Below are 27,978 nucleotides of genomic sequence, written 5' to 3'. Positions count from 1 at the left end.
CGATGCCAGAAAATATTTAAAAAAAGAAACACAATACCCTTTGTTTACATAAAGTTTTAATTAATTTTTATTTGATTTTTAATAATAAATATATTTATCTGTTATACGTTTTGTGTTTTCGTATTGCTTTTTCTCTCTCTATATTTTTCGCACGGTTTTCTCATGGTAGTACTTCGTATATTTTGTTATTTTGATTTATTTATTTATATATATACATACATATATATAAATTCTCGTATGTTTGCCTGAACTAATGCCTCTAAACAGATGCTGATAATTGGGATGTGTTTGCTAATAATCGAAATAACAACAAATAGGAGAGTGAGAAAACAACAGCTCAAAGCTAAAATGCTAAATCCATCCGCAGTTCATTGATTTTTTATTTATTTGTATCATTTATCCCTCGCTTGGTTTATTTGTTATGCAATTAATTGACTTGTTTGCCGTCCTCGTCTGCTTTCGATGCATACAATTTTTAAATCATAAGATACTCTAAATGAAAAGTTACGAAACTTTATTCGGATTGTAATGATATTCAGATAGCTCATTGATTTTGAATTTCATTTAATAAATTTGCTACTTTGGATGGTGAAAAAGAGTGTGTTTGTTTAACATAAATATTTATAATGAATGCGAATAATAATACTCCATTGCAGCAGCTGTGTTTTCTTCGATTTTTACAAAATAAACGCAATACTCGTCTACTAATTAGCTTTCGTTAGCCGTATATTTATATGTATATGATCTGTATATATAAACCATTTGTTAGTTTACACGCTCGTTATCGTTTGTGGATTTGTTTTTATTTGGGAGGCAAAAAAGGCACTATAATCTAATAAGTTACGACGATGAAAAAATTAGTTTTCTCCTTCGTTTATTACTTGTATATTCTCATATGCTTTCTCATACACTTGCTCGCCCTTTCTACATTCTCTAACGAATTACGTCTCTTATTCATAAATTAAATATGCACAAAAATTGGTGTTTCAAGTACTCGAAGTAATGCTTTCAAAATTCGTTAAATTTAAACATTTTTATTTATCATTTCGTTTTGTTTTGTTTTTTTTTTTTTGTGTGTGAGGCAAGATAAAGTTAGGTTGGAGTTCTTCTAGGTAAAGTTCTAGGCATTGAAAAACAAGCCCCAATTGTTAAATGCCCATCAACACGTTAACAGTATTTTGCCACTTAAACCGAGTATAATGAAAAAAAATACATTTTAGGGATTAGTTGGTTTTCGTTTTATAAATACAGTGTAAGCAATAAATTAATTAAACAATGACAAAAAGAACATATATATTTATATTTATAGATAAATAATAAATAAAATACACACAGAGAGTTGAACTGTTTTAAGCTTAATACATAGGTTTTCTTTTCGTTTAGTTTCCTTTCTTTAGTTTTAACACTTGCTTTCTTAATTTTTTGATTTCCCTTAAGATTTTGTTAGACAAATTTGTAATGCGCACTTAGTTGATAGGAAGAGAACCAAAAATCGAACATTTGCAGCGAATTTTGTAAGCTCGGCACAGGGCCAAAAGGAAAGGTTAAGTGACAGCTAGTTCATCCCGTTTTTGCCCCACTGTGCCAGTCCCTAAGGAGCCGCACAGTGGGCAGATGCTTTGCTTTCCTTTTTTGTTTTTTACTTTTTGTTTTTGGGTTTCCTTTCGTTTCTCTCTTGTAGTTATGAATATATAAGTATATCGTATATAGTTTACATTAATAAGCCTATATATAAATTCATTGCTTAACATCGCTGTACTTTTAATTATTTATTTATCTGCATGTTTGGGGGATTTTGTTTTTTTTTTGTGGGCCGGGGAGCTGCTGTTAGGGGGAGTTGTCACAATTTCCATTCAACAGATAATCTTCAAATGCAGGACTCAACTTAACTAGGGCCTGTGAGTGCTTCGCCGTTGCTGCGGATGTTGCTTTTGCAGCAACTAGCAGGTACGCGGATAAGGTAATCAAGTTAGACACAGATTCCACACCCAAACTGAAGCAGGCAATATGTTTGTTTACAGATAATGACGGATACACATTAATGCTTAGCTTCATGCTCTTGCTTTCGGCTTGCGTCACTAGCTCACACATTTAATTTATCATTTATCATTTAGCTCTTGCCCCTGCTCTACTATATCGTTCTCTCGGTTGCTACCTTCATTTTTATATTTATATGTATATATATATGTGTGTATCTATGTAAAAGTTTATTTCTGTTGTTTGTTGAACCTTTAAGGAAATGGAAGCGGATGGATATATTATTTCTTCTTGTTGGTCGCAAGCATTGGAGCGCTGCGCTGCGGTGTTGTGGGTCGCGACGAGTTCATTCCGCTGTACAGATACTTGGCCTTCTTCTCAGACGGTTTCAGGATCTGCAAGAGAAGATTACAGTATTAATAGAGTTCGTTGGGAGGAGTAGTTTGAGAGATCTCACCTGGAATGAGCACATAAGCGTGTCGTCCACGGTCATCATGCCGCCGGCGTTGTCGAACTCCCCACAGTAGTTAGGCGCCGAGAACAATGTGACCAATTGGCGACGCGCAAAGAACTCGTAGCCATCCTCCACAACCTTTAAATAAAGTTATTTTTTAAGCATCCCGATCTTTATTTTATTATAATGTTACTCACCTGATGCGCACGGCAGATCAAGTCCAGCTCGTGGCGGTTCAAGAACTTGGATACCACATCCACGCCGAACGTGAAGCTCACCCCGCGATCGTTCTCGCCCCAGCCCTGAACATCCTTGTCGGGATCGCTCCACAGGAGGTCGCACAGCAACCCGGTGTCCGGCACATCTGTGGGCCGCATTAGGCGACGGATCTGCTCCATGCCCTGAAGATCGGGACTCAGGCCACCGTGGCAGCAGAAGATCTTCTCGTCAATGATCGCGGCCACCGGCAAACAGTTGAAGCAATCTGTGAAGGTCTTCCACAGTTTGACATTGTATCGGCGCTTGCACTCATCGTAGAAGCCTGCCAATAGAATTAGAATTTTATTTTAATAAAATAAAATACAATTTATTTTAAGACGGTGAAATCCGCGTTTTACTACTACCGACAGTTCGTATAGTCCACTTACCGTAGATCCTATTAATACTGGCACACTCGTGGTTGCCGCGCAACAAAAAGAAGTTCTCCGGATATTTGATCTTGTAGGCCAGCAGCAGGCAGATGGTCTCCAAGGACTGCTTGCCCCGATCGACGTAGTCGCCGAGGAACAAGTAGTTGGCGGCCGGAGGGAATCCGCCGTACTCGAATAGCCGCAACAGGTCTGTGTACTGGCCGTGGATGTCGCCGCAGATGATCAGCGGGGCCTCCAGTTCCAGCAGGATGGGCTGTTGCAAGAAGATCTCACGCGATTTGAGGCACAGGCCACGCACCTCCGCCTCGGTCATCTGCACCTGTTTGCCCGTTCGGCAGCTGCGCACTGCAAGTAATCGAGATGTTAGTGGACTCAAAGGATTTAAGAATGCATGTACATTGATAGACAGATATATATGGCAAATAGATCTAGTAACTAGAGCTTAGCCTACGATTGACGATTTAGCAATAGCCAAACGCGGTCGGAGGACAGACGAGCACGGGCACGAGGACGAGAACTATCGACGTGGCACGAGGAGACGAATCCACAAATGGATGAGTAGGAGGTTTTGGCGGGAAAACAATGCCACAACAAATGGTTGCATACATTGTGGCGCAAGCGAAACTGCGTGCACGCTATGTCGACGTGAAAGTACAGTTGCGCTCAAAACAATAGTACAGACGATTGTACGCTTACAATGTAACTAACTAAAATGCAATACCGAAAGTTCAAAAGCAATACACTAAGTTGTATTGTATCCATAACATTAGCAATAGTCCATTAAAATGAACTAAAATTATAATTATACTTTATTGATTTACAAGAAAGCCAGCTACAATAAACCCATTAAACTCTCTGATATCTATTCCTGTGATCGCAACTGTAGGTGATTTTTTTGTGTGGGTGTCATAGAATGACGCAGCAAGGTACGACTGTGTGGTGGGACTTCCTGGTCTTGGGGATAATTGCAGGTTGTCGCTGCTCGGAGACCAAGGCTCGAAACCTTGGCCAACAAGTGGGCGTAGCCACATAAGCCACTACGCCACCATAGTCCCACTGCAGCTCGCCCTTTTCGTGCAATTAATTTTGTGGGAAAATAAGAAAAAAAAAAAAGAAAAAAACGCTCCAGAGGCAGGCAAAACGATGATAGTGCTATCCTTTATCCTGGGAATACAAGTAGGTCGCCCCCAGTCAGTGTCAGAGTGTTTGCGCGTGCACAAAAAATTTAATTAAATTTGGATAGACCAAAATGCTGGGCCAGCGTTTGGCTCGAAAAACAGACAAGCCCAATCCATTCGTCCTTGCCTGGGAAGTTGTGAGCCAACGGCAACTCTGGATTTGGGTCGAGAGCACTGGGGCAGGCCCGAAAAGGGGAAACAGGAAAAAGGGAGCACCATGTGGCCCAAGGAACGGCGGTGAATGTGCACGGGGCTGTGGGATGGGGCTAGGGCTTGGGAAGTGGGTTGTGGTGCGGATGGGCAAGCTGGCTAACACAAAGCCAATTCCCAGAACGTCAGCAATGCACTTTGCCGCAGCTGTGATTTCAGTAATGGTTAATTAAAGTTATCGCACATCGATGTGGAGAACGGCTAGTGGGGATTGGGGATGGCTTTGATGTAGTGCAGACTTTTCCATTGGCCATCAGTTAATAAAATTATACTTTGGTACAATTAAAGCATCCATTTGTATACACATTTGTATTATAAAAAGAAGTCTGATAAAATCCATTTTAAAAGGTATCAACTCTATAAGTCACCAAGGGTATTAAACCATTTCATTAAAATGTTTTTATCCCTATTATTTCATTAATAAGGGTCTGATTTCATGATAAGGTTTTAATCCATTAACCTTGGTAATGTCATTGCTTATATCAGCGATCAACACTTTAACAAAAAAGTAAGTACACACAAGTGCTTTCAGCTTTAGATAATGAATTAATATTACCGCCTGTGATGGTGTAATTATGGCATTCTAAATCAAATAGTAATAGTACAGTTTGGTTATAACTTATCATATGTTATTGTTATTTGGCAAAGCATAAATGAAACCATTATATCCAGTTTTGGGAGCTATAGCATCCAAAGAAAAATCAGAGTTAAACGTTTTCTCCCTCGGGAAACTGTCAGTTAATCAAATGAAAACAGAGGTAAAGCTCTTTTGCCAACTTGTGCAGCCTGTGCTTATCGTGAGCATTAGCATTAGCATATATGATATGGCAGACCTGAGGGCGGAGAAGTTAAATACACAAAATTATGCAAGCCATGGGTTCATGCGCTCGGAGAAGTGGGATCCGTTTAAGTTATGCGAGACTCCTTCCCGGAACCCTTCGTAGCGGTTGCATACTTTCAGAAGTCGTTTTATGTAATGGGTCCTCCGGTCTGCGGGCTAGACCCCAGGAAATACTTCCGCCTGTGCATAAATTTGAGTGAACATCTGCTCGAGTTTTGTTATGATTTTGTGATTATTCGGTTTGCAGGAGGATATGTGGTTTACGTTAAGGCTTTGATGGCACAACTAATGTGGATGAGACCTTCTGATTTATCCTTAAAAAATTAAAAATTAGTATAATAATATATATATTCCTCTAACTTTTTTAATATTTTTTCATTGGGACACTGATATACTTTTTAAAATATATGAAAGTAATGACAAAATTCTGCCTATAACAAGATATATTCTTCATCTTTAAAGACAACTTCCTAGCACTTTCCACATTCATACAGTATTTTCTAACCTTCTGCCTCTGACAAATTTAAAAAAAATATGAAAGTCATATCCCAACAAATATAACAAGTCTCTGTGATATTTTTTCTGCAACTTTTCAGCCGCATGGGATGCCATTTGCTTCATATCTGGGCGGCTTTAAGCTCAACACTTTGACACACATGTGACACAAGCTATACGGATGGCTGGAGAGCGGGTGACGGGGAAGCTCTTTATTTTTCATTTTTATGCAAATTTCCGCAATGCTCCACTCCGTGGAAAACTGCTGCCCTGCTGCCTTGCTGCCTTGGTGCCCACTTCCTCGACGGCTGTCAGGCATTTGTCAGCATAAAGAAGATATCACAATGGGGGCGTGGTTGGGTGGTCTGCTGTTTTTTATGGGGGCGGTGGGTGGTTTGTTTGGTTGGTTGGGTGGCTGGTTGGTTGGTTTGCTTGGGATGTAGCATTATGCGTAAGCAAAAAAGACGCGCATGTTTGTTTATCATGCATTTTACATGAGGAGGCACCGCCGGCAGCAGCAGCAGCAGCATCACCACAGCAACGCAACAACGCCGAGCTACGTGCCGCATACACTCCGAAAACACTCCACATGGGAACTTCCTGTCAGTCTGCTGTCACATCTAACTGGTTCATCATGATTAACAAGTCTTAGCCGCTTCCTCATCCCCAGGAACAAGCGAACAACCATCCCACCCCAGCATCCAGCCATCCCTTCATTATCGCCAGCATCCCCTCCTCGACGAACAAATTAAAAATGTAAGAAAACATATGGGTTCGAGTGGTGTGGAGGGGGATGCTGTGTGATGGTATGGTATGGGACCGAATGGCATGTGATGCTGCAACAGTTGATGACTTACTTAGGCGCAACTCACAAAACCAGGACTAAAAGTCCTAAACAGTCATTTTTGGGAAAAATAAAATTTTTTTAAAATAAAATTTATTGTTACGCCCAAATTACTGATAATTTTTTGATTCAAAATTTTAATCTTAGTTTTTTTTTTGAAAAACCGAATTTTTACTTTGACCTTTTTTGGTGTAACGTGGAAAAAAATGCCCCGAAACCTAAAAGGCGCACAGTTTTGGACTGCTAGCAAGCCATACAATTGAATGGAATCGTTTTCCGGTTGATTTTGAGAAATAAAAATTTTTCAAAATTTTCACTTTTTTGCAAGGGGTAGCATCATCATTTTTTGGGAAAATTGGACCAAAATAAAATTTTTTAGGTGTGAATACCAATAGATTCGGAATTTTATTACGAGTTCAACAAGGTATGGCATTCCGTTTTTGGACCACTACTTTTATTGTTACGCCCAAATTACTGATAATTTTTTGATTCAAAATTTTAATCTTAGTTTTTTTTTTGAAAAACCGAATTTTTACTTTGACCTTATTTGGTGTAACGTGGAAAAAAATGCCCCGAAACCTAAAAGGCGCACAGTTTTGGACTGCTAGCAAGCCATACAATTGAATGGAATCGTTTTCCGGTTGATTTTGAGAAATCAAAATTTTTCGAAATTTTTACTTTTTTTGCAAGGGGTAGCATCATCATTTTTTGGGAAAATTGGACCAAAATAAAATTTTTTAGGTGTGAACACCAATTGATTCGGAATTTTATTACGAGTTCAACAAGGTATGGCATTCCGCTTTTGGACCACTACTTTTATTGTTACGCCCAAAATACTGATAATTTTTTGGTTGAAAATTTGAATCTTAGTTTTTTGACGAAAAACCGATTTTTTTCTTTGACCTTTTTTGGTGCAAGCCAAAGAAATGATCGCAGTCATTTTCATTTGAAGCACTTAACTATTTGTAAAAAAAAATGACTACATTTCCCTATCCAATACCATTAGGGAACTTCATAGCATTGCTGCTCCCCACCTCGGGACACCTGTCCCTAATTCACTCATTTCCGAGGGCATTCCCATCAGAAGCGAGAGTACATTGCAAAACGGAATCCATCACGAGATTCACAATTTCCCGCAGCGTGGAATGGCACGGGAGACATTTGATGGAGTCAAAGGAGCGTCTGCGTCAGACATTTTATGACCCGATTAACTCCCAGGAGCAGGATGGGAATGGGGATGGTGATGGCTATGCGGATGCTGATGAGTTGGTGGCTGGAGCAAAGTGGAGCAGCAGCTGCCAGAAGTTAAACACTCGCCCCGCCCGGCGCAGCGAACTTTGGGGGCAAAAAGAGCTGAGGAGCAGGAAGAGCTGAATGAAAATGTTGAGCCATTTAGATAGTAAAACTACCGAGATGAAAGTTTGTGGACATAGGAGGCGAATAAACACGACCGAAAAGAGAAAGGCAGGGCGAGAGATAAGGCCCGGGAAAAGTTTGGCAAAAGCAAATTAAGAGCAAGGCACCTCTTTCTTTTCTTTTTTTTTTTGCTCCGAGTTGGCGAAGGATTTGTGCGGATTTGCAGCACCAAAAGCAAGGGCGATAGGTTGCCCGAGAAGATTAGCACCACCCCGGAGGGGACATTTCCCCATTAATTGCAGGGCCTTCTGAAAAGGTCTAAAACCTGCTCTCCTCGATAATATCTGTCGCTTTGGAGCGTAAAATCGAATTTTCGTCCTGCCCATCGTGCTGAAATTGATTCCACACCACAAATTGAACTGCAATCAAATCTCAGGACTTCATCTCATTTCGCCAGGTTGCAACCACAAGCGGATGCATCCTTCCACAAGTGCATACATATAGCACCTAAGGCTGGCTGGCAATTTAATTAACAGCGGGGCTTGGCCTCTCCGCCCCCCAAAAGGACATGCTGATTAAGGGGGTAAATACCAGGAGTCAACTCCGAAAACTGGAAACATTAAAGGAGGTACTTTACACGTCCTTGTAATTGGTTAATTGGTTGGTTAAATGTTAATTCAATGTTTAAGAATTTGACTACTAAACATTTTTTAGAAATTTCTAAAGCTTGGGAAATGCTTTCTTCGCATTTTATCTTTGAGACTTTGATTATCCTTAAGAACTTTTGAGTTATAAATTGTACACTTTACCGTATTTCCTTCGGAATGACTATGACTTCATATATTCGTCATTAATTTGTACAAAAAGAGTAAAGGAAATTGAACAACCGATTTAATATTCAATATTCAGTTAAAAAATAAATATAACATGTGTTGTTGACTTTCTTAATAAATCAATTGTGATAAAACTTTCTAAATAGAAAATTTGGCTTTTTAAATAACTTTTAAGTGTAATTACAACAAAAAAAATGGGGGGAAAAACTAACAAGTAAGGAAAAAAGAAAATTTAAATAAAATACTAAAAAAAATAAATAAAAAAAAAATTTTAAAAAAATTAGTAAAAAAAGTACATTAAATTCAGCCAGAAAGAAGACTATCCCCTTTTCACTGCATACTTTTAGACACCTAGACTAGTAATTACAAGTGATTTCAAAATCCCTAAACTTACGTTCGTAACATATGCGGATAATACATATTATCGTTAATTTATTACCCCCTTTTCTGGCAGTGTACTCTGGTCGTGCGGTTCAGATGTGGGCGAGGTTCAATGTCGAAATCTGGTTCTTTCGACGCTCTCTACTTCGTAATTGGACCGCCCGACGACCTTTGCCTTTAATGCCTGCCAAGCAGAATGCATATTTCCAGGCCCATCAACTGATTGTTGCCCATTAGGCGGCACGCCCACTGCCGCCCACCATTACCACCACTAATACCATGTCCTAGGTCGTCCTGCGTCCTTTGCGTGCCTAAGTTGAAATCCGAGCAAATGAAGCAAAGATAACAACGTCGACAGCCGCAACAAAACATCGAATAATGAACGCCTTTGGGCCGCCGACCGGCGTTGATTAAGGACGAGAGTGCAAGGAAAATTCGTTTGAAATTTTGAGGTTGCCTCCGAAAGTAGGAAAAAAAAGAGGAGAAAACAATTCATTTGCGAATCGGTAATTGTTTCCGTTTTGCATTGACCCACTTTGCGGCTGGTTTTGGCTTGGCTCGACCCACGGGTCAGCAGGTCCCAGTCGAGTGCTCGAAATGGAAATGTTAAACGAGATTTGCTTACCATTAAAAAAGCCGGATTCGCCTGAATCGGAAGGAACAAAGCGGATAATAATCTTTATTTAACGAACATTTAGCACAGAAAAAAACACGTAGAGATATATTTCATATTTACTCAACTTATCAATTTTACCATTGAATAATGTCAACTTGATATTGAGAAGAGGTACTCTTAGAATGTTCTCTAATTGAATATACTCTCGAATCGAAAAAGAGAAAAAATTACTCTGCGTAAGATCGAGACAGCAATATTCGAAATAATGAATATCAATTAATATTGAGAAGTGGTACTTCTTGAATTTTCTCTCTTCGAAAATGCTCTCACATCAAAAAAGAAGAGAAAATTACTCTGGGTAAAAGCGAGATAGCAATATTTGAAAAAATGAATTTCAATTGATATTGAGAAGTGGTGCTTCTTAAATTTCCTCTCTTTGAATATGCTCTAATGCTCAAAAAGACAGAACATTATTCTGGCTAAGAAAGATACAGCAATATTAAAAAATGAATATCAATTGATATTGAGAAGTGGTGCTTCTTGTATTTGCTCTCTTTGAAAATGATATTGAGAAGTGGTGCTTCTTGAATTTCCTCTCTTTGAATATGCTCTAATTAAAAAAAAAGAGAACATTATTCTGGCTAAGAGAGATACAGCATTATTCGAAACTCTCTTTATAAATAATTGATACTGACTTTTATCAACAGTATTATTATATCTTATCAATATCTTTCCCTGTGTGACAAAATGATTATCATATCTTATCAACCCTTCTCTCTGTGTACCATTGCCAAGCGGAAATCTCCTTCGTGATTTTAAGTGATTAAAAACAAAGAGTGAAGCCCAAATTGGCGAAATAAACTTTCGTAAATACTTCCGTTCAACATTGACCCACTTGGTGGCGATTTGCGTGGGGTTGAAGTGGCCCAAAACTAATTGGCGGCCTCGGGTAAACGGCTCGAAGAAATATATGCAAATATATGCTACCAAAAAAAGCAAAGGGTGGACCAAAATCGGGCCGATTGCGATCCACACCAGCCACCCGTTGGGTAACCACCTGACCCCAGCTCAAAAGAGCCCTTCCTCGAACACCTCCCACTAAACCCTACACCACCCCCAGGCCGAGTCCCCAGTTAAGCACATTAGCGCTGATTATAACGGCGTTTACATCACACAGAAGCAACATTTTTGAGGGTTGCTGACGAGAGCCAGTCGTCAGCCGATGGGGGCGCACATGGCGTATGCGTAATCCGTTTGGATAAATATTCAGCGGGCCAGCGGGGCGAGCCAGAAAACGCTTGCATTACTTGAAAGAATCAGCGAAAATCCTGGAAATTGCCAAATGAAATTGAGCAGAAAGCGTTTCAAATCGAAATCCAAACAATGTGCAAATTGCGCTCGAGAAATGTTTCGTGAAATTAAACCAAACACCCAACAAATTTGTTTAATTTGTGCCGCACAAATTAGCTTAAGCGAATGGGAAAAAGGCAACAAAGTGTTGAAACTTTTAGTTCGTTCCCTAAAAGCCTCTAAATGTTTACAGCATCTCAGGAGAATCGACTTTTAAGCGATATCCGGGCAATAAAATGAAATTTAAATTCGGTAAACATTATTCTTTGATATACGAGCCTTAGTACAATGAAAATCCAAACTGTTCTGATGAAGGTATTATTTTTAAAGGTAGATATATAATCCCATTGTTAAATTCATCTTCAAATATAGATAAAATCACTGTTCTAATGAAGGTATTATTTTTAAGGGTAGATAAAATAATCCCATTGTTTAATTCTCTTTCAAATAATGAGTAAATCCCTTTTATTTCAAGTAAAACTGCCACCTTGCTTTTTAAAAATTCAATTAACAATATGTAAACTAATTGAAAGTCCGCTATATATAAGGATTCCTTTAAACGAAATCACGCAATTCCCCACAAATCGATTACAATTTCATTGCGCACGTTTATAGATCAGCTAGCACTAGGAATTTTCATTCGCCATCAAACGCAATCATAATCGTAAAATATTAACCGAATTCCATTTCCCGGAAATTGCTCGCATATTTCGTAATTGTTGGCAATCTGGGGAAACGCATGCTACTCAATCGCAACAAAATCGAAGGGAAAAGCAAAAGAAATGGGAGCGATGCTATGTGCTACATGGTATTTTCTTGAATTCTACCCCTTGACCTCTGTTCCCCTCGCTCCTGCTCTGGCGCTTTCCAACTCATTTCGTGGAACAAATCGAATCAAATCAAATTTGTGCAATACTTCGCATTCACTGTGGCCATTGGAGCGGTCTATTGTCGATGTTTGTGCGTTGCCTTGGCGAATAAGAAATGCACATGGAAAATGTATGGGGCATATATGTACAAATACATATATATATATATATATATATATATATATATATATATATATATATATACATATATGTGAGTACAGTCGCGTGTGCTTTCTACTTCAGTGCGTACCACGTTGCGTATGCGCGCTATTTATAAAAATCAATTTCTGCCTTGGCAGCCGAAGCAAAGAGCCAAAGAAGCGCCCAAGAAACACTGTCCCGCATTGCAAACAAACAGGAGAGGAAAACAAACAACGCTGCGAAATAAATAAATAAATAAATAGCACTGTTTAAAGCAAAATCAGAGGAGGTGGGAAGTTGCCCCGGCTAACTTCCCCTTGTTTGGCCTGTGGACGCCCCATCAATTCCCCACCTGCAACCGCTTACTCTGTCGTCGCATTTTGGCCATGTGGAGAGCAAATAACAACTTATTACCAATGTTTTCATGTTTTTAGTCCAAAAGCAGGCAAAACAAGCGTTCTGAACTTAAGTAAACGGATGTTTTTCACAGTCCATTTCACCTCAAATGTGCCTAATACATGTAAGGACTGTGTTGTGTATAAATATCAACAGGTATTTTTAAGCTTAATACAAAATTATAGGTTAAGATCATTTAATATCTGGTATATTTTTTCAAAAGAACTAACATACCAAATATATTACCTCTATTAAACCGCTAATGTTGACCTTATAGTCCATCAGATACAAAGCGATTTTGAACTAAAAGTTAAGATCATTTAACTATTAACACTATTATAGCACTTACTGACCTTATCATTTAATATCTGGAATATATATTTTTTTAATACTAGAACACAAATACTTAAACACAAACCAATTTCGATTTTAAAGTTAATCATGTCATATGGTATATTTGTTTCAAAAATACTAGAATACCAACTACATAGCCTCTGTTATACCTCTTATGTTGACTTAATCATTTAATATCTGGTATATTTTTCAAAAATACTAGAACACTAAACGTAGTAACTCTAGTATGCCACCTATTTTGATCCTATGATCCATAATATTATCAAAATACAAACAAAGCGTTTTCAAATTAAATGTTAAAACCATTAAATATCTCGCTTATTATTTCAAAAATAATAGAAAACAAACCACTTTACCTCAATTACTCCACTCATGTTGACCTTATGACACATAATATTGTCAAAATACACACAAAGCGATTTCCAATGATTAGCATAAACATAATATCCCCCTCTGGAAGCTACTGTTTTCCCTCCATTTCCTTTCTTATCTGGCTCGTTTTCCCTTTTCCTTGCCCCGGAATTTCCCGAGCCCTCCCCAGAAACAAACAATGACAGTCTGAAAGGCGAGAGGAACGAAAATTTCCCAACGACGAGCAAGGGAAGGCAGAAAGAATCTTATAAAATAAACATTTATTTTTAGCATATGCCTGCTTTTGCCTCAGCCTGTGCTGGCGCTGCTTTAGTTTAATTTTTTCGACTGCTGGCCTGGCAAATTGGAAAATGGAAAACTCAAAAAAGCAAAAGGCAGGGCGGTACGTGGGGGGGAGGAAGAGGAGGCCAGCATGGCGCTCGGCCAGCCATTGAAAATGCCACATACACACAGGCAGCACTCCTCTCCCTTCTTCGCATGTTGCTCGTGGGCTGTTGGTGCCTCAGTGGGATCGATTTTGTAAGAAGCTCCCTGCTTGCCCCCCAGTGAAACACCAGCAAAGCGGCCCACTGAACCAACCCACCCAAGTTCCACCAACTGCACTCATTTGGCTTGGCTTTGACTGGTCGTCGTCGTCGACGTCGTCATCGCCTTTGGCCATTTATCGAGCGACATAACTGCAAGAACTATAACAAGACCTGGGATGCCGGCTAACGAGAGCGGCCCTTTGGCTGATCGCCGACGGGAATCACCTCTGGGTTCAGGGATATTATCTAAATAATAACACGTTTTAAAACTCATAAGAAAGTCCCGATTCCATCTCAATTATTTGAGAGTACCTAAAGATATGGTTACTTTCTTTACAAATTGTTATATGGTTTTACTTAAGTTTTATTTTACAAATCTCTGAATGCTTGAAAATTTCCATATTTTTTACTTACAAGTGTTGGTTAACCATTTTTTCTATGTTCTTTATTTTCCAGTGCTGAACAGTCTTGTTTTAAATTTACTCTTCATTCAGTGTTGGATAGCGTTGCTAATATATACTGTATATTGGAGTGTTGAACAGTTTTGTTTTTAGCTTTCCTATCTTTCAGTGTTTGACAGTTTTCTTTTCTAACTTTCTTTTTTTTCAGAATATTTATACTATTTTTAAAAAATTGTCTTATCACTTTAATTAACCTCAACAACATTGTTGCCCATGTTTTCCTTAGAAATAAACACATTCTAAATATACCCCTATTTTAAGTGTAAATTGGTCAAAATAACACGAGTTTGTCAGAAAACAAATTAATTTTCCTGCGTATATAATTCAGGGAAATATCTCAATGGATTCGATGCGAATGGAGGGCAGTGGCAACGCGGATGGCATTTACGCCGACGTATTGTTTCTATATCTGCGAGTGCAAATTCCATTTTATTTACTTGGAGCTTTTGCTTAATTAGCGCCTCGTTATGATTGTGTCGTGGACGCTGAACGACCGAACGAAGGACGGTCGACGGACGGTCGGTCGGCAGGCGGAAGCCATTCCCCCAGTTGTTGCCACCCACCGCGAACCACCCACCCACCTACCCAGACCCCCAAACAGCCGCCCACTGAAAAAGCCCCGGGCACCCCTTGCATTGCGACTGATTCATTTGTCTTATGGTTTGGCATTTTTCCACCGTTTCTTTGTTATGATGCCCTTGGAAACGCTTCTATTTCCCCGGTCCCGTGTAAGAGATACACCTTTTGACCCTGCAAAGTAGAAACCCTTAATCACCAATCACTATAAAATATTTAATAACAATCCCTAGAGGTTCTTGGCTTTTAAGAGAAATGTTTTTTAATAAAAAAAAGAATAATTGATCATCTATTACTATATGGTACTCCCCTTACTATTTTCATAGAGGTTCTTAAATTGAAAAAAAAAATATTTCCACGTAATCAAGGTTTATATCTAAAGAAATTCAAGTTTTATATGAATTTTTTACAACTTAAAGGGCATGTAAAATTCGGTGCCTCGAATGCACCTCCCCTTTCTGTTTTTCTTGGCTCGCTGTAAGCGTTTTTCCAACTTATCTTATCGCCAATAATTGGAAGAAGAAACACATGCGTATATCTCGGTCGACCTTAAAAATAGCCATTCCATTTTGACAACGAGTAAACGAGGAAGAACAAAGACAGCGGCGCGCATACACGGCGTATGAGTAATGAGCGCTTCTACATATTGGCTGGCCGTGGCTGAGTTTCTTGTTCCCCCGACTCCATGCCACTCGAGGGTCGTCGATTAACCCAATTTGCGGCTGCCTCTTGCCACACTTCCGCGAAGATCTCTTCCATTCTGTAATTTATGGAGTGTCCAATAAATATGATGTGCCTTACTTTGTTCTTTTACATTTTAAATTCAACTTCATTTGTTAAATGATTGAATTTATAATAACTAAATATAGCTATAAAGAAGGCCTCCCCTTGAAAATAGAGACAACTTACATGTTGGTATTGAAATCAAATAAAAAATGTATTTTTTATCCTAATTGCATGACTTGTATTTAAGAAATGCTTATTAAATGATCTAAAATATGATAACAAATTTTATTATAGAGAAGATAACCCGTAATAAATACGGATAAGATCTTTTTGTTATGCTTCTTGAAATTAAAATGCAATTAAAAAATACATTTTTCATTTTACTTGTTTTTACTTTATGATTGTTAAATGAAAAATCATATTATAAAAATTAAAGAATAAAGAAGGTCTGCTTTAATAAATGTAGATCAGTTATTTTAGTTATTTTTTTATTTTGTGTCATAAATATCTCCTTTAAAGATCCCTCTTCGAATTTTCCCCATAAACACGAGTATTACATAACCTTCGCACCTCCTTTCTCCCAACTTTTCTTTATCGGAACCAGCGTGTTCGTACAATTGTTCTGGCCACAATCCCTTCGGTTTGTCGCTCCCGCTGCAATTGTTTAAACATTTGCCTTGTCTATTTGCTAATTAACAATCATGAGGAAAACACTGAAAGCAGCCACAAGAAAAGCACCAGGAAAAACAAGATACGCCCTAAAAAAAAACTGCTCATTCCTGTTTATTTTGTGGGTGGCGAGAAAAACATTTTATATTTTCATTTAATTTACTGTTTGCCTTGAAAGTTGTTTTTTGGTGAAGGACAAGGTGTTGCTTGGGTTTTATTTCAATCTTATAAAGTAGAAGTGTATAATAGAAGAATTTTATAGTTTTATTAAATAATTACTCAGCACATAATTTAAACAAATTAATAAATAATACTAAAAATAATCCCGCTACAAATTAGCCATAAGTTTTGGTGACTTTTCGCCCAAATTAAATGTGTTAAGCCCTTAATTACTTATTTTTACTGCATTTAGCTTAGCCTTCACTCCCCAACTTTGAGGAAAACTTGTACTTGTTGTCTCTTAGTTTAGTTTTTCATTGAATTTTCACTTCTCGACGCTGTTTAATTTTTCAACATCACTCGGGACAGCTGAGGTGGTCAGGTGTTGGGGGTGTTTTGGGTGTTTTTCGAAGGTGTTTTGGCTGTTCTGGGTGTTGGGGGTGTCGACGGCATTGGAGCTGTCCATCGCAGGTGCTTCGCCCCTTTTTCACAAATTAATTTAATTTGCTTGGGTTTATGCTCGCCTTGTTGACCCCTGAAATGCTGTGCACTTAGGATGTTTGCTTTAAATAGTTTAATACAATCCCTCTCATTTTCTCATGGAATAAATCCCCATTATATTCCCGCATTTGGCAAAGGCCGGAAAGAAACCCGAGACATCTGCTTTTTGACCATCATTTGTTTGCCATTTGTCCGGCCACGCCCACTCAACTCCGCCTTTTTTTGGCGAATTTTAGGGTGTGTTTGGGCCCGGCTAAAGGTCAAGGCACAAGGCAAATTTATTTCGCCTCATTTTGGGCCTTAAAAATGTGTGCAAATGTGGCGAATACCCTAAATTGTTGGCACACACGTGTAGTGCCATAAGGCGAGTGGTCGAAAAGTTGGGTTATTCAGGTGAACTGGTGCAAGGACAGCTGACAGCAGGCCAGGAAAGTTAAGAAAGCGCTGATTGAGAGCGAATTTGGAACTGAAACTGGAAGTAATGTTTAGAAAGGTTATAAAAACTTGGTGATTTTGTGAAAAATTCAGATCCTGAGACTATGATAGATACCCCAAAATGGCGAAATACTTTGAGAACAGGGTTCATATAGCTTTTAACTAATGTATTTAAAATACTTCATATATTTTAATGCACGCAATGTCATTTTAGTTAAATTTACAAATAAAAGTAAACTTATAAACATATTTTTTTGGGAAGTAGACAATCGTGGCATACATTTCCTCAAAATTGTATAATATAATGAATAATGATATATGATATATGATATTTTTAATTTACTGTCTCTTTTATAAAACTTTCTCCTGTTCCCTCTGCTCCTCCAGTTTTTTGTTTAACCGGCAATTAGGGGCAAATTGGCGCCTCAAAGACACAAGTTCTTCGAGGAGCTCTTCCTTAAGCAGCTTAAAAAGAATTTCCCCGTGGCACGAGGAGTCGTTCGCCTCGCTTTTCCCATGGGTCCCTAAGTTATGCTTTCCGCAGCACCGGCGGCAGCAGCAGATTGCGACATTTGGCCCTCTGCTGCCCGCCACTGACCCCGTGACCCCCTGGGCATCCCTTTCTTGGGAGGAAACTCTGTTGATTTATACTTTCGTAGCTCGCCGGCTCATGAAAGTTGCACCAGCAGGGCGGGGTCGTCCTGTAATGCCAATAGGCATTAAAATTGCATGCACCCAAGAGTACGCAGTGGACACGGCGCAGGGAGCGGGCGAGGGGTTCCCAAAGTGTGCCAGCAATTATGGAAACTGCCAGCTGAGATCTTCGCCAGAAACCGAGAACACATCGGAATCAGCAGCCTGATAAAAATGCAGTCCCCATCATTTTAGAAAAATTTCTTTATTTTTAAAATTTTAGCATTTTTTGTAACAAATTTTTAACATTTTTAGGTTGTTTATGCCAATGAATTGGAAATTAAACAACGAGCTCAACGAGGTATGACACTCCTCATTCCGACGTTTAGTTTCTTTATGGCAGGCAAAAAATTAACTATTAATTTCGAAAATGGGATTCAGATTTTTGTCAAAAATACGAAATTCAGATTTTAGTCAAAAACCCGTTTTTTCTTCCCGGTTTTTCACCCGTAGTTTCGTCAAATCAGGTCGTACAGCTAAAAGACCGACTGTTCTGAGCAGCTTGCTTAAAATCCTAACGATTCCCATCAACTTAAGGAGAATTTATTTTTTGACCAATTTTCGCATTTTTTGTAAGAGGTGCATCATGATTTTTTGCCAAAAATCTGAAAAGTCGAAAATTTTCAGGTTTGAATGCCAATAGATAGGAAATTAAGCAACGAGCTCAACGAGGTATGGCACTCATCATTCTGACGTTTAGTTTCCTTATGGCAGCCAAAAAACTGAATATTTATTTCGAAAAATGGGATCCAGATTTTTGTAAAAATACGATATTCAAATTTTAGACAAAAAAAACGATTTTTCTTCCCGGTTTTTCACCCATAGTTTCGTAAAATCAGGTCGTACAGCTAAAAGACCGACTGTTTTGAGCAGCTTGCTTAAAATCCTAACGATTCCCATCAATTTAAGGAGAATTCATTTTTTCACCGATTTTTGCATTTTTTGAAATTTTTTTCGTAATTTTTTTCAAAAAAACTGGTTATTTAAAATTTTTCAGGTTATTATGCCATTGAATTGGAAATTAAACAACGAGCTCAACGATATGACATTCCTCGATCTGACGTTTAGTTTTTTATTAGCAGCCAAAAAACGGAAAATTTAGGGCAAAAAATGGGATTAAAATTATTCTCAAAAAATACGATATTCAAAAAGTTTCTAGTAATTTACTTAAAAATGAATAACTTTTCTACTGATCACAAAAAGCTTTTAGGTTAGTTTACTCAAAAATGCATAACTTTACAACTAGAAAAGATATAGACTACTAATTTTCATGAAATATTTTCAGAAATGTATACGATCGCATAAACATATTCCAAAATATTTGGTATTATTAGTTTTATAGCTATATCTCAAGGGAGTTTTCCGCTGATATTTAGGTGATATTTTCGGTGGATTTCCAACACACTCCGTTCACACTTGCAGCCATAAATCCGCGGACCAAAATTGTGCCATTAGCCACCCATTCTCAGACCTAAACCCTTTGCCACTCCAAGCCCCAGGGCCCCAACCCCTCGAAGTATGCAACAGCCCTTTGCAACTCCGGCGGGCCGAGATGACCGGACTATAAAAAAGAACTTACAATGCTAAACAACTGAATGGCGCCGTAAAATGGCGGGCAGAAATGAAGAAATAACAAGAGGAGGGAAAAAACTAAGCCAAAAGGTCAAATGTATTATTAAGCTGCCGCTGTGTGAGTGTGTGCTTCTTGGGCGTGTTCCCCCGTTTCCCAGAAAGTAAACGCGAAATTGAAATTTTTTTGGGTCAAATGGTCAGGTGGCACCTGCCCTCTGCGGCGGTGACCTTCAAAATTTTGGCCGAGTGTCCTGTTAAGCCCTCGAGTATCCTTTCGGCCCAGACCCCCCCACACACACGTGTCATTAGACACAAACATTGGCTTGCTTTCTTTATTTTTACTTGTGTTTCTATTTTTCCACTGGCAATTCGTCCTCCCTTTTTTTCTGTGCCCATTCTTTGCCGTTTTTGCCTTTCGCCGCTCGTTTTTATTTGCCAAGTGCACGCAATGTGACACAACGTGGGCGGCCCAGGTGGGTGGCTGGCTGGCTGGCTGGCTGGCTCTGGACCCTGGTGAGAATTATAGTGTCACATTATATAACGTGCCACACACACAGGTAAAAATAGAACGCATGTGCGGAGGCGGGGGCGGTGGGGAAAGCGCAGCAGCAACACCATAATTAAAACACTTGCAGTTGCAGTATTAACTGCGAGCCAGTAGGTAACTGCCGCTTACCGCTTACAGCGTGCACTGGGAGAAAAGAAGCGAGCCCAAAAACATAAAAAAAAATGTAAGGAGAGGCTATGCATTCTGGAAAAACATATCTGATCAATAGATTTTTTAAATATATATATTTTTATTCCTTAAAAAAAACTACATATGTACCAGTACCGCTGACATTTTGCACTGCAAGAAAATAACTAGCCCAAGAAATCGAAAATAAATGTAAGGAGAGGCTATGTATTTTAGAAAAACAAACCACACTTATATTGTGGATTGGTTTCCTAATATATATACATAATTTAACAAAAAAAATTACATAAATAAAAATAAATTTCAGCACCACTTACAGCTTACACTGAGAGATAAAAACTAACACAAGAACTGGAATAAAAATGTACGACAGACTTTGGAATAAGCCCTGATCGATAGATTTTTTAAGACATATATTTTTATTCCTTGAATAAATAAACAATAAAAACCTCTGACGAACTAAAGAAAAAATATTACAAAAAAAATTCCTAAAGTGTTTATCGTAATGGATTTTATATCATACTTTCAAAAAAAATAAAATAAAAAAAATATATAAAAATATAGAATAAAAATAAATATAAAAATCTAGAAACAAAAATGAATATATTTTTAAATCCTTGATTATAATATTTAAATGATTGCTGTAGATAGAATTAGACAATTTAATACTCATTTTTATATATAACACTATTTTGGTGAATTTGTATGTGTTAAAAACCGATCTCTTATGAAAGTTAAACTTAAATGAATAAAAATTTAATAAAATTGTGCTCGCCAGGTTGGCAAAATAAATGTAATAAATATTTAAAATGTTCCTATAAATTATATAAATACTATTTGTTAGCCATCACAAATTATTTCTGAGATTTGAAAATTATTAGAAACCCAGGGGATAAATGTGGAACTGCGCTCTGGCTGTACTGTGATTAAGCATGCATGAAGCGATTGTTCTGCTGTCGTTCTTCCCCGTTTTTTTTTAATTAATGAACTAACTTTTGATGCCTGGCCCCCCGCAGCCCCTCGGCCCATTTTGCACTTGTATCTCGCTGCGCTCTCTAGTTTATATGCGATTATGAATGCAGGCCAGCTTTTTTGGTTGTTGCTTCGTTTTCTGTTTGTTTGTGGATTTCTGTTTCGTTGGTTTTCCCCCCGTGTTTATGACACTCGACTGGACTAGCGGTTAACATAATTAAACTGGCCGGCGGAGGTGAAAAGAAAAATTATGGCAATTACCGGGAATCAAAGAGCAACCCATAAGATGGCCAAAAAGTATCTTTGAACTGTAATAAATACACGTAACTCTTATAAATAATTAAGTTATTCGTTTACGAGCTGAGGGATATTTTTCTGTGGAATTCCTATTGATCCACCCTCGTTTGCATTTGCGTCAAAGGAAAGGCCTGCGCCAAATTGCAATTGAAGCGGCTCTCATTACCCACTATCCATTCCCCAAATCAGAGTCCGTATCTCAGCAGTACCTCCCCGAATGCGACGAAAGCCGATGGCGAAAGCTAATCAAAAACCACTTAAATGGAAACGAAGGCATTAGGAAGGCCTCCCCACCGATCCGAGAAGAAGAAAACACCGAACACCGGCCCTTTGCTAACAGAATCACCAGGCACGCAATGCCAGTTATCCGTCGTTTTTGCTTTTGGGCCACTACTTTTCGGATTTGAATTCTCTTTGCTATTGTTATTACTATTATTATTATGCCTCGCTGATTGACTCAAGTGAAGGTTGTGACATTCAAAGAATATATATTCAATAACCAGCGGGCGCTAATCAAGCAAACTTTCACAGATCCCATCTTTAGAACGAAAAGTTAGGACTATATCGTCAACTTTATACCCGTTATATGATAAATTTTCTGTTAATTAAAGTTAACAGCTGTTATTGTGCGCTTAACAGCACTTTTTAGAGTGGCCAGCACCGAGAAATTTAAAATAGGATGCCATATTTTAAACTGACATCTCTATGTTTGGTACAGTTGCTTCAAAATGTCAAATTTCTAGGTCCATCAAAATAATTTGAAAATTTTAACAATTTTTTATAAGCAACTTAGGAAAACCAAACTTAATTAAGACATTTCTACATAGGCTTTTGAAAACTTATTATACCACAGTTAAAAGCGCGACTACAGGGCATGTAGGCACACGACGACAAGAGCGTTGACAACCCTGGCATGTGAGAAAGCCTTTTGGAGACATCGACGACAGACGAGATAGCTATAGTTACAGATATAGATAGATAGTTATGGCATACACGAGCGCCAACTGGGTGGAGAATCTACCGACTCAATTATACAAATATTATACAAACATTAGAAATGCATCAAAGTAACGAAGGATATTTGCCGAGGCACGGAACCGAGCGGGACCCTTGGAGAGGCCAACCGACGACGACGTCTGTCACTGGGACAAGGATGACGCGGCAGTGACTTTTCCCTACCGCCGTTGGCCGCGTTGGAAAAGCGGGCAAAACCGAGCCTTGGCACACTCTCCAAGGCGCCAGCACGTGCGAAGTGGGGGAAAAAATGGGACAACAGGCCAATCAATAGCACGGTGGTGCAGGATGTTACAAGCGGCTTTGGCTAGCAATCATTCGCTGGGGTTAAGGTTTCCCCTTCGCTCGGCTTGGGGTTAAGGCTCCGGGCATGATAATTGCGATATTCGCAAGGTGACTTGTTGATCTGGGGCCTGGGGTTCAAAGAAGTGATAGTAATTATTTGGGAATCTCAAATGGGATCTAACATCGAGTACTTGAGTGCTTGAGTATAAGTTAAGTGCCTCCAGATAGTCCCTCATGATATGTAATCTATAGTCTTGCTTTCCTTATATTATATATATATTGTATTATATTTTACAATTGTTTCCACCAGAAATAGTTATGCAACCCCCCTTCCACTAACTATCTGCACACTCAGCGCCAATCAATTTTCATGCAGTTTATGATTATTGTTTATCACCCCGAAGCACTGCAGTTGTTTGTAATGTCGCGTGTCACACTCAACGAGATACTTTTTGGACAGCAATTGCCCCCTACCCAAGCCCAATTACATCCCCATCGCAGCCCAAAAATACCAATCCCTCCTGGCAATCCCTCCCCCGTTTTACTCATATGATTTGTTTCGCATTACACTTGACGATGGTGGATTTTGCGTCGTGTGAAAACACTTAGATGAAGGCAGTTCGGGTTGTGGCTTTTACTAGGGGGGCTCGGCGGGTATCTGGATAGAGTTTGTTGCACAACGCACACAGATAGACAGATGCACTAGATATACTCGTGTGTTTAAAAAATACCATATGTACCTAGTCGGGGCAGGCGTTGGTCGAGCGTGGGCACTGACATTGCGATGGCAGTTCCGGAAAGACAGTAAACAGTAACCGCACACCATATCATAAGTATTACGAAACTCTTGCCCATCTAATTGAGTGTTTTCATGGCTATTTTGGGTGAACCGAGCGAAATGGCAGCCTAAACCATGGTATTCTTTATGGAACTGCTTGGTTCTCGGTTCATCTGGCAGCCGTACTCGAATGTTATGAACACTACATAGGGGATCTCCACATCCTGAATAATTCGTAGTATTACTCGGCGATAGGGAAATGAGTGCTTGGTACTTTGCCAGCATGAGTGGTGGGAAGTGACTTGGTGCGTGGGTGAGTACTAAGCTGTGACTGTGGGAGTGCCAGATGCCAGGAGACTCCCCTTTTTGCCCAGTGTAGCCGGGAGTGGTGCCGATCGAGTGGATATGCATCGCTGGTGGGCTCGAAACTGCAGCCCCTTGTGCCTGCCAAGCTTTTAGCCGGGTGACAAGCGGGTGAGCTAAGTGCGGCTGGGTTGTGGATAGAATTCGATGGGAGGGGAGTCAAGCGCCAGAGATCCCTGTTCCAGGGATCCGTGGAATACCATGGGGATTGGGCTGGAGCACGCTACTTTGGAGTATGTGAATGCCACTGAATGGTTTACTTTGCACCGGAGGCCATGGGTCACGTGACGATGACGATGCTGATGGTGATCATCAATAGAGCACATCGACGGTGATCGGGGGGGGGAGGGTGGTGGATCGATCGGGGCTAGTTTAAAATCTCAGAGGGTAATACCAAACTCGGCGACGAAAAAGTCGCGCAATTTCAATCGCGATTTCTTGGGCTCCTCGCGCGGATGATGGACGGTGATCTGGTCGCCATCGGCCGATATCATCGTCTCGCTGGGCGGCGATATCGAGTACTGCTGCAGCAGGCGGCGCTGCTGTTCGGTGAGCTCGTCCAGCGGATCGTAGCCGGCGGAGGGACCAGGACCCGCTCCCGCTCCCGATGCCGATCCAAAGGAGGCCGCCACCGCCGGGTAGCTGCTGCTCGTGGTGGGCGACGAGGCGGAAACGGCGGCTGCGGCGGCGGCGGCTGAGGCGGTGGCCACGGCGGCAGCCGCTCCGCCGGCGGCGGCCAATTGTTGAGCGATCAGCAGCTTCTGGGCGTGCTCTTCGGCCTCTTTTTGTTTTTTGAAGTCTTTCGTTGGATGCGTATACATTTATATATATATATATATATTCATATAGATTCATAACAAACATAAAACGGGGGACGAGGTGGGACTGGTAGGACTCAAAAAAACGAAAAAATAAATTAAAAATACACAGTACAGGGAGAAAAGGAGGCTGGCCAACACGACAAGGTGCCCTAAAAATTCAATTTCAATTTGCAATTTGACAAATGAAATTTATCTGCCGCCGCTGCTGCTGGTTCTTTGCATTCGCCTCTGCTCTTGTGCCGGTGACAGAGGCTGGTGACGCTTCGTAGATCAAAATTAATGGCATTTTTCGGGGCTGGGAGGGGCCGAGTGCCATGACCTAGCCCACTCGCTGACCTTGACAAATGGTGGGCCATCCTCGGCCATCTCGCCCAATCTGTCTGTTCTCCTATTGCCCACGTACTTTGTCATCTGCGAGTGGCCTACAGGGGTCGATCGATGGGAGAAACAGAGAAGAAAGGCCCTAAAGAAGTGTTTAATTTGTATATACATACCATTCCTCAAGGTATAACAAATTAACAATTTCAAAATTTAAAAAAAGGGCTCCTCAAAAATCTAGAGTTTTAAAACCCCTTACATTGGCGCATAAAAGTATGCTATTATATTTACTTCTAGCACAAAAGCCTGTAAAAATTGTATAGCATACTTTTCAGCCCCTTTTGCATTTATTTAAAAACCCAAAACTTTGCTAGACCCTCAGTTTTTTGTTATCTTTGGCTTTCTACTCGTCAGGGACCACTGTAGTTGGGTCGTGTCATCTCAGGGCAGGAAAAAAGTGAAAACGAAAGACAGAATCGTGGGGGGCAAAGCGAAACTCATTGCGGAAATGGACAAAGCCGAAAATCGCACTGTTCAAATGCAATTTCCCCGAAGCGCCGGCCAGAGCCAAAGTCAAATGGCGGGGCTCCGCCCAACCGCATCTTCGACATTGGCTGACACCTGCAAAACGAGACAAGCGCTAAGCGGCTTAAGCAACCCTCGCAGATGATGGGCGGAGGGAGGGCGGACCCAGCCCCAGCCCGAAACCCCAAGAGGTTGCAAAAATGTAAACTATTTAGCGCTTTCACGCTTTGCAGGAAGGTTGCATGATGACGACGATGACACAACCCCCACCGCGCCCTCTAAGCCCCCTACAGTAGGTATCGGTTAGAGGGGACCAAAGGGGAAGCACACAAAAAAAGTAGGGAAGTTCAAAGAAATGAATATAGAAATATTTAATCATTCGACTTAAAAATGATGTTACTTTTTTTAAGTACATTTATAGAGTCGCAAAATTTACATGCAACTTAAAACATTAAACAAATACCTTCTATAAAAACAAAAATAAATTTTAATACGATATGATGATGATTCACTTAAATAATTGTCAGTATTAAATGTTGTTTTTGAATTAGTGGAAAATTCATAAAATTAAAAAAAAAATTGTTTATGTAGGGGTGGGATATGAACCCGGTATTTTTTTGTTTAAATGAATATTACTTTGATTTAAAAAACTTAGACAATGGATAAAAATCTTTCAATTTGAAAGGAAAAATATGGTGTATAATATTAGGTTATAAGACTATTGTTGCATGGGATTAATTATGAAAAGGAACCGAAAAGATTATTTAGGAAAAGGCTTTTGCATAGCTTTTATAATTAGTTTGTGAATTCAACCTTTATGCGAAATTAAAAATATTTCATAAACGAAAAAGGTTCTATATGATGTTAAAAAATTGAAAATAAAATTTTATTTTTTTATTATATTATTAAGATATTTGAATGAATCTTTTATTTATATTTTTATTCGACTTATAATTTGTTTTAGAACATATTGTCTAATTTCGTATGAAAGTTAGGCAATAAAAATGTAATATTTTATGGAATGTAGTGTGCCTTTTTGTCTTGATAACATAATATATCAGAACTTGGCATACTCAAGGTGTATCTACCCTTTCTGGTACAGAAACATCGAAAATACTATACATTTTTCGGATTTAAGGACTCTCTAGTGGTCGATCTCAACCGATAGCTACAGTGGTGCCTCCCTAATGACGCCCCGTGGGGCTGCTGGCCGCCGAGCTGCTTATCGGGCCCTCATGTGATCCCAGGCCATTCCTGCGCCGGCACTTGTATTTCGTATTTTGTTTGAATCACGCCCGTGTTTATCAGGCCGATGACGTCATGGCCAGGCGATATAGCCGAAAAAGGCTATAAAGCAAACATCACTGGCGAGAGCGAGAGCGAGATGGCGCGACTAACAGCGCGATCGCTGTAAGCGTTATGTAAACGCTAATGAGCGCAACAGCAGGGGCTGCTGCTGTTGTTGTTGTTGCACTCCTCCGAGCGGAGCAATGAAAATCAATTAAAACTAATTGATTCCAGAGTCAGACGCAGCGGCGGCGGGGCCAGGGGGCTGCCATTTCTCCTTGCTGCCATTTAAGCGCACAATGTGCAGTAATTAGAAGTGCAATGGCACACACACACACTAGCACACACACACACTCTGACAAACTGGGTTACAAATTAAAAGGGGCCTGGGGATGGGAGACTGGAAGTGGGGGGACGGCACTGTTACTTACTCTCCAGCAGCCGCTGTATCAAGCTGTCCACATTCAGATCGAAGTCTCCCATTTTCCAGCAGTGCTCTCCGCTTGGCCGCGTTCCGTTGTTCTGGCCAGCTGTTCCAGAATTCCGATTGGGATTTTTGGCGCACAACTACACACGCACGCACACACGCACACAGTGACGCCCGACCTCTGGCTTTTTGGTAAACAACAACAACAACGATTCTCGATGCTTTTCTGCTTATTTCTCCTCTTGTTTGCCGCAAAAGGCAATTTCACTTTTTCTCTCTCGGTGGGCCGCTAGCGCACCGATGTTGCACGCGGGGCGAAAACAGAAAAAAAAAAAACAGATGCGCACGGCCGCTCGACTGCAGCTGCGATCGCAAATCGGTCGACGGACACGGAGACGCAGCTATTGGGAGGGCGGCTGAGAAGTCGGCTTCACTGAGAATTTATAAACCAGCGCAATTTTCGCTCCGCAATAACAAAAATCGTCAGTTCTGAATCGCCAGCTAGCCCAGTGTGACCGTGCGGGCGGTGGAATACCTTCCGGCTCGCGGCCATAAATACCG

The 27,978-nt window shown here is 40.0% G+C and overlaps 1 protein-coding gene across 2 annotated transcripts; it reads right to left on the bottom strand.

The window, feature by feature from the left end:
• Positions 1-39: 39 nt before the first annotated feature.
• Positions 40-27,944, bottom strand: LOC108025789 (serine/threonine-protein phosphatase beta isoform). Of its 2 annotated transcripts, XM_050889524.1 has the most exons (6): positions 27,422-27,944; positions 24,434-24,838; positions 3,079-3,426; positions 2,629-2,972; positions 2,435-2,569; positions 40-2,372 (listed from the first exon to the last, which is right to left on the bottom strand). In XM_050889524.1, the coding sequence occupies exons 1-6, from the start codon at positions 27,471-27,473 to the stop codon at positions 2,259-2,261; spliced, it is 1,398 nt and encodes a 465-aa protein (XP_050745481.1). In that variant the 5' UTR covers positions 27,474-27,944; the 3' UTR covers positions 40-2,258. The 2 variants fall into 2 exon arrangements, with proteins under 2 accessions (XP_050745481.1, XP_016951908.1); XM_017096419.3 differs by lacking the exon at positions 24,434-24,838 and having other exon boundaries at positions 27,422-27,940.
• Between the last annotated feature and the right edge of the window lie 34 nt (positions 27,945-27,978).

The sequence above is a fragment of the Drosophila biarmipes genome, chromosome X, assembly GCF_025231255.1.
Source record: "Drosophila biarmipes strain raj3 chromosome X, RU_DBia_V1.1, whole genome shotgun sequence".
Classification (NCBI taxonomy): Eukaryota; Metazoa; Arthropoda; class Insecta; order Diptera; family Drosophilidae; genus Drosophila; species Drosophila biarmipes.
This window is presented reverse-complemented; position numbering and strand designations above follow the sequence as displayed.

What these genes read in the sequence shown, in the direction of transcription:
- LOC108025789 (XM_050889524.1), bottom strand. Translation starts at nt 27,473, where the DNA reads ATGGGAGACTTCGATCTGAATGTGGACAGCTTGATACAGCGGCTGCTG. An exon ending in CTTTTTCGTCGCCGAGTTTG is followed by an intron (nt 3,427 to 24,433) that starts GTATTACCCTCT and finishes GATTACTTGCAG; the next exon opens with TGCGCAGCTGCCGAACGGGC. An exon ending in CAGTATTAATAGGATCTACG is followed by an intron (nt 2,973 to 3,078) that starts GTAAGTGGACTA and finishes TTCTATTGGCAG; the next exon opens with GCTTCTACGATGAGTGCAAG.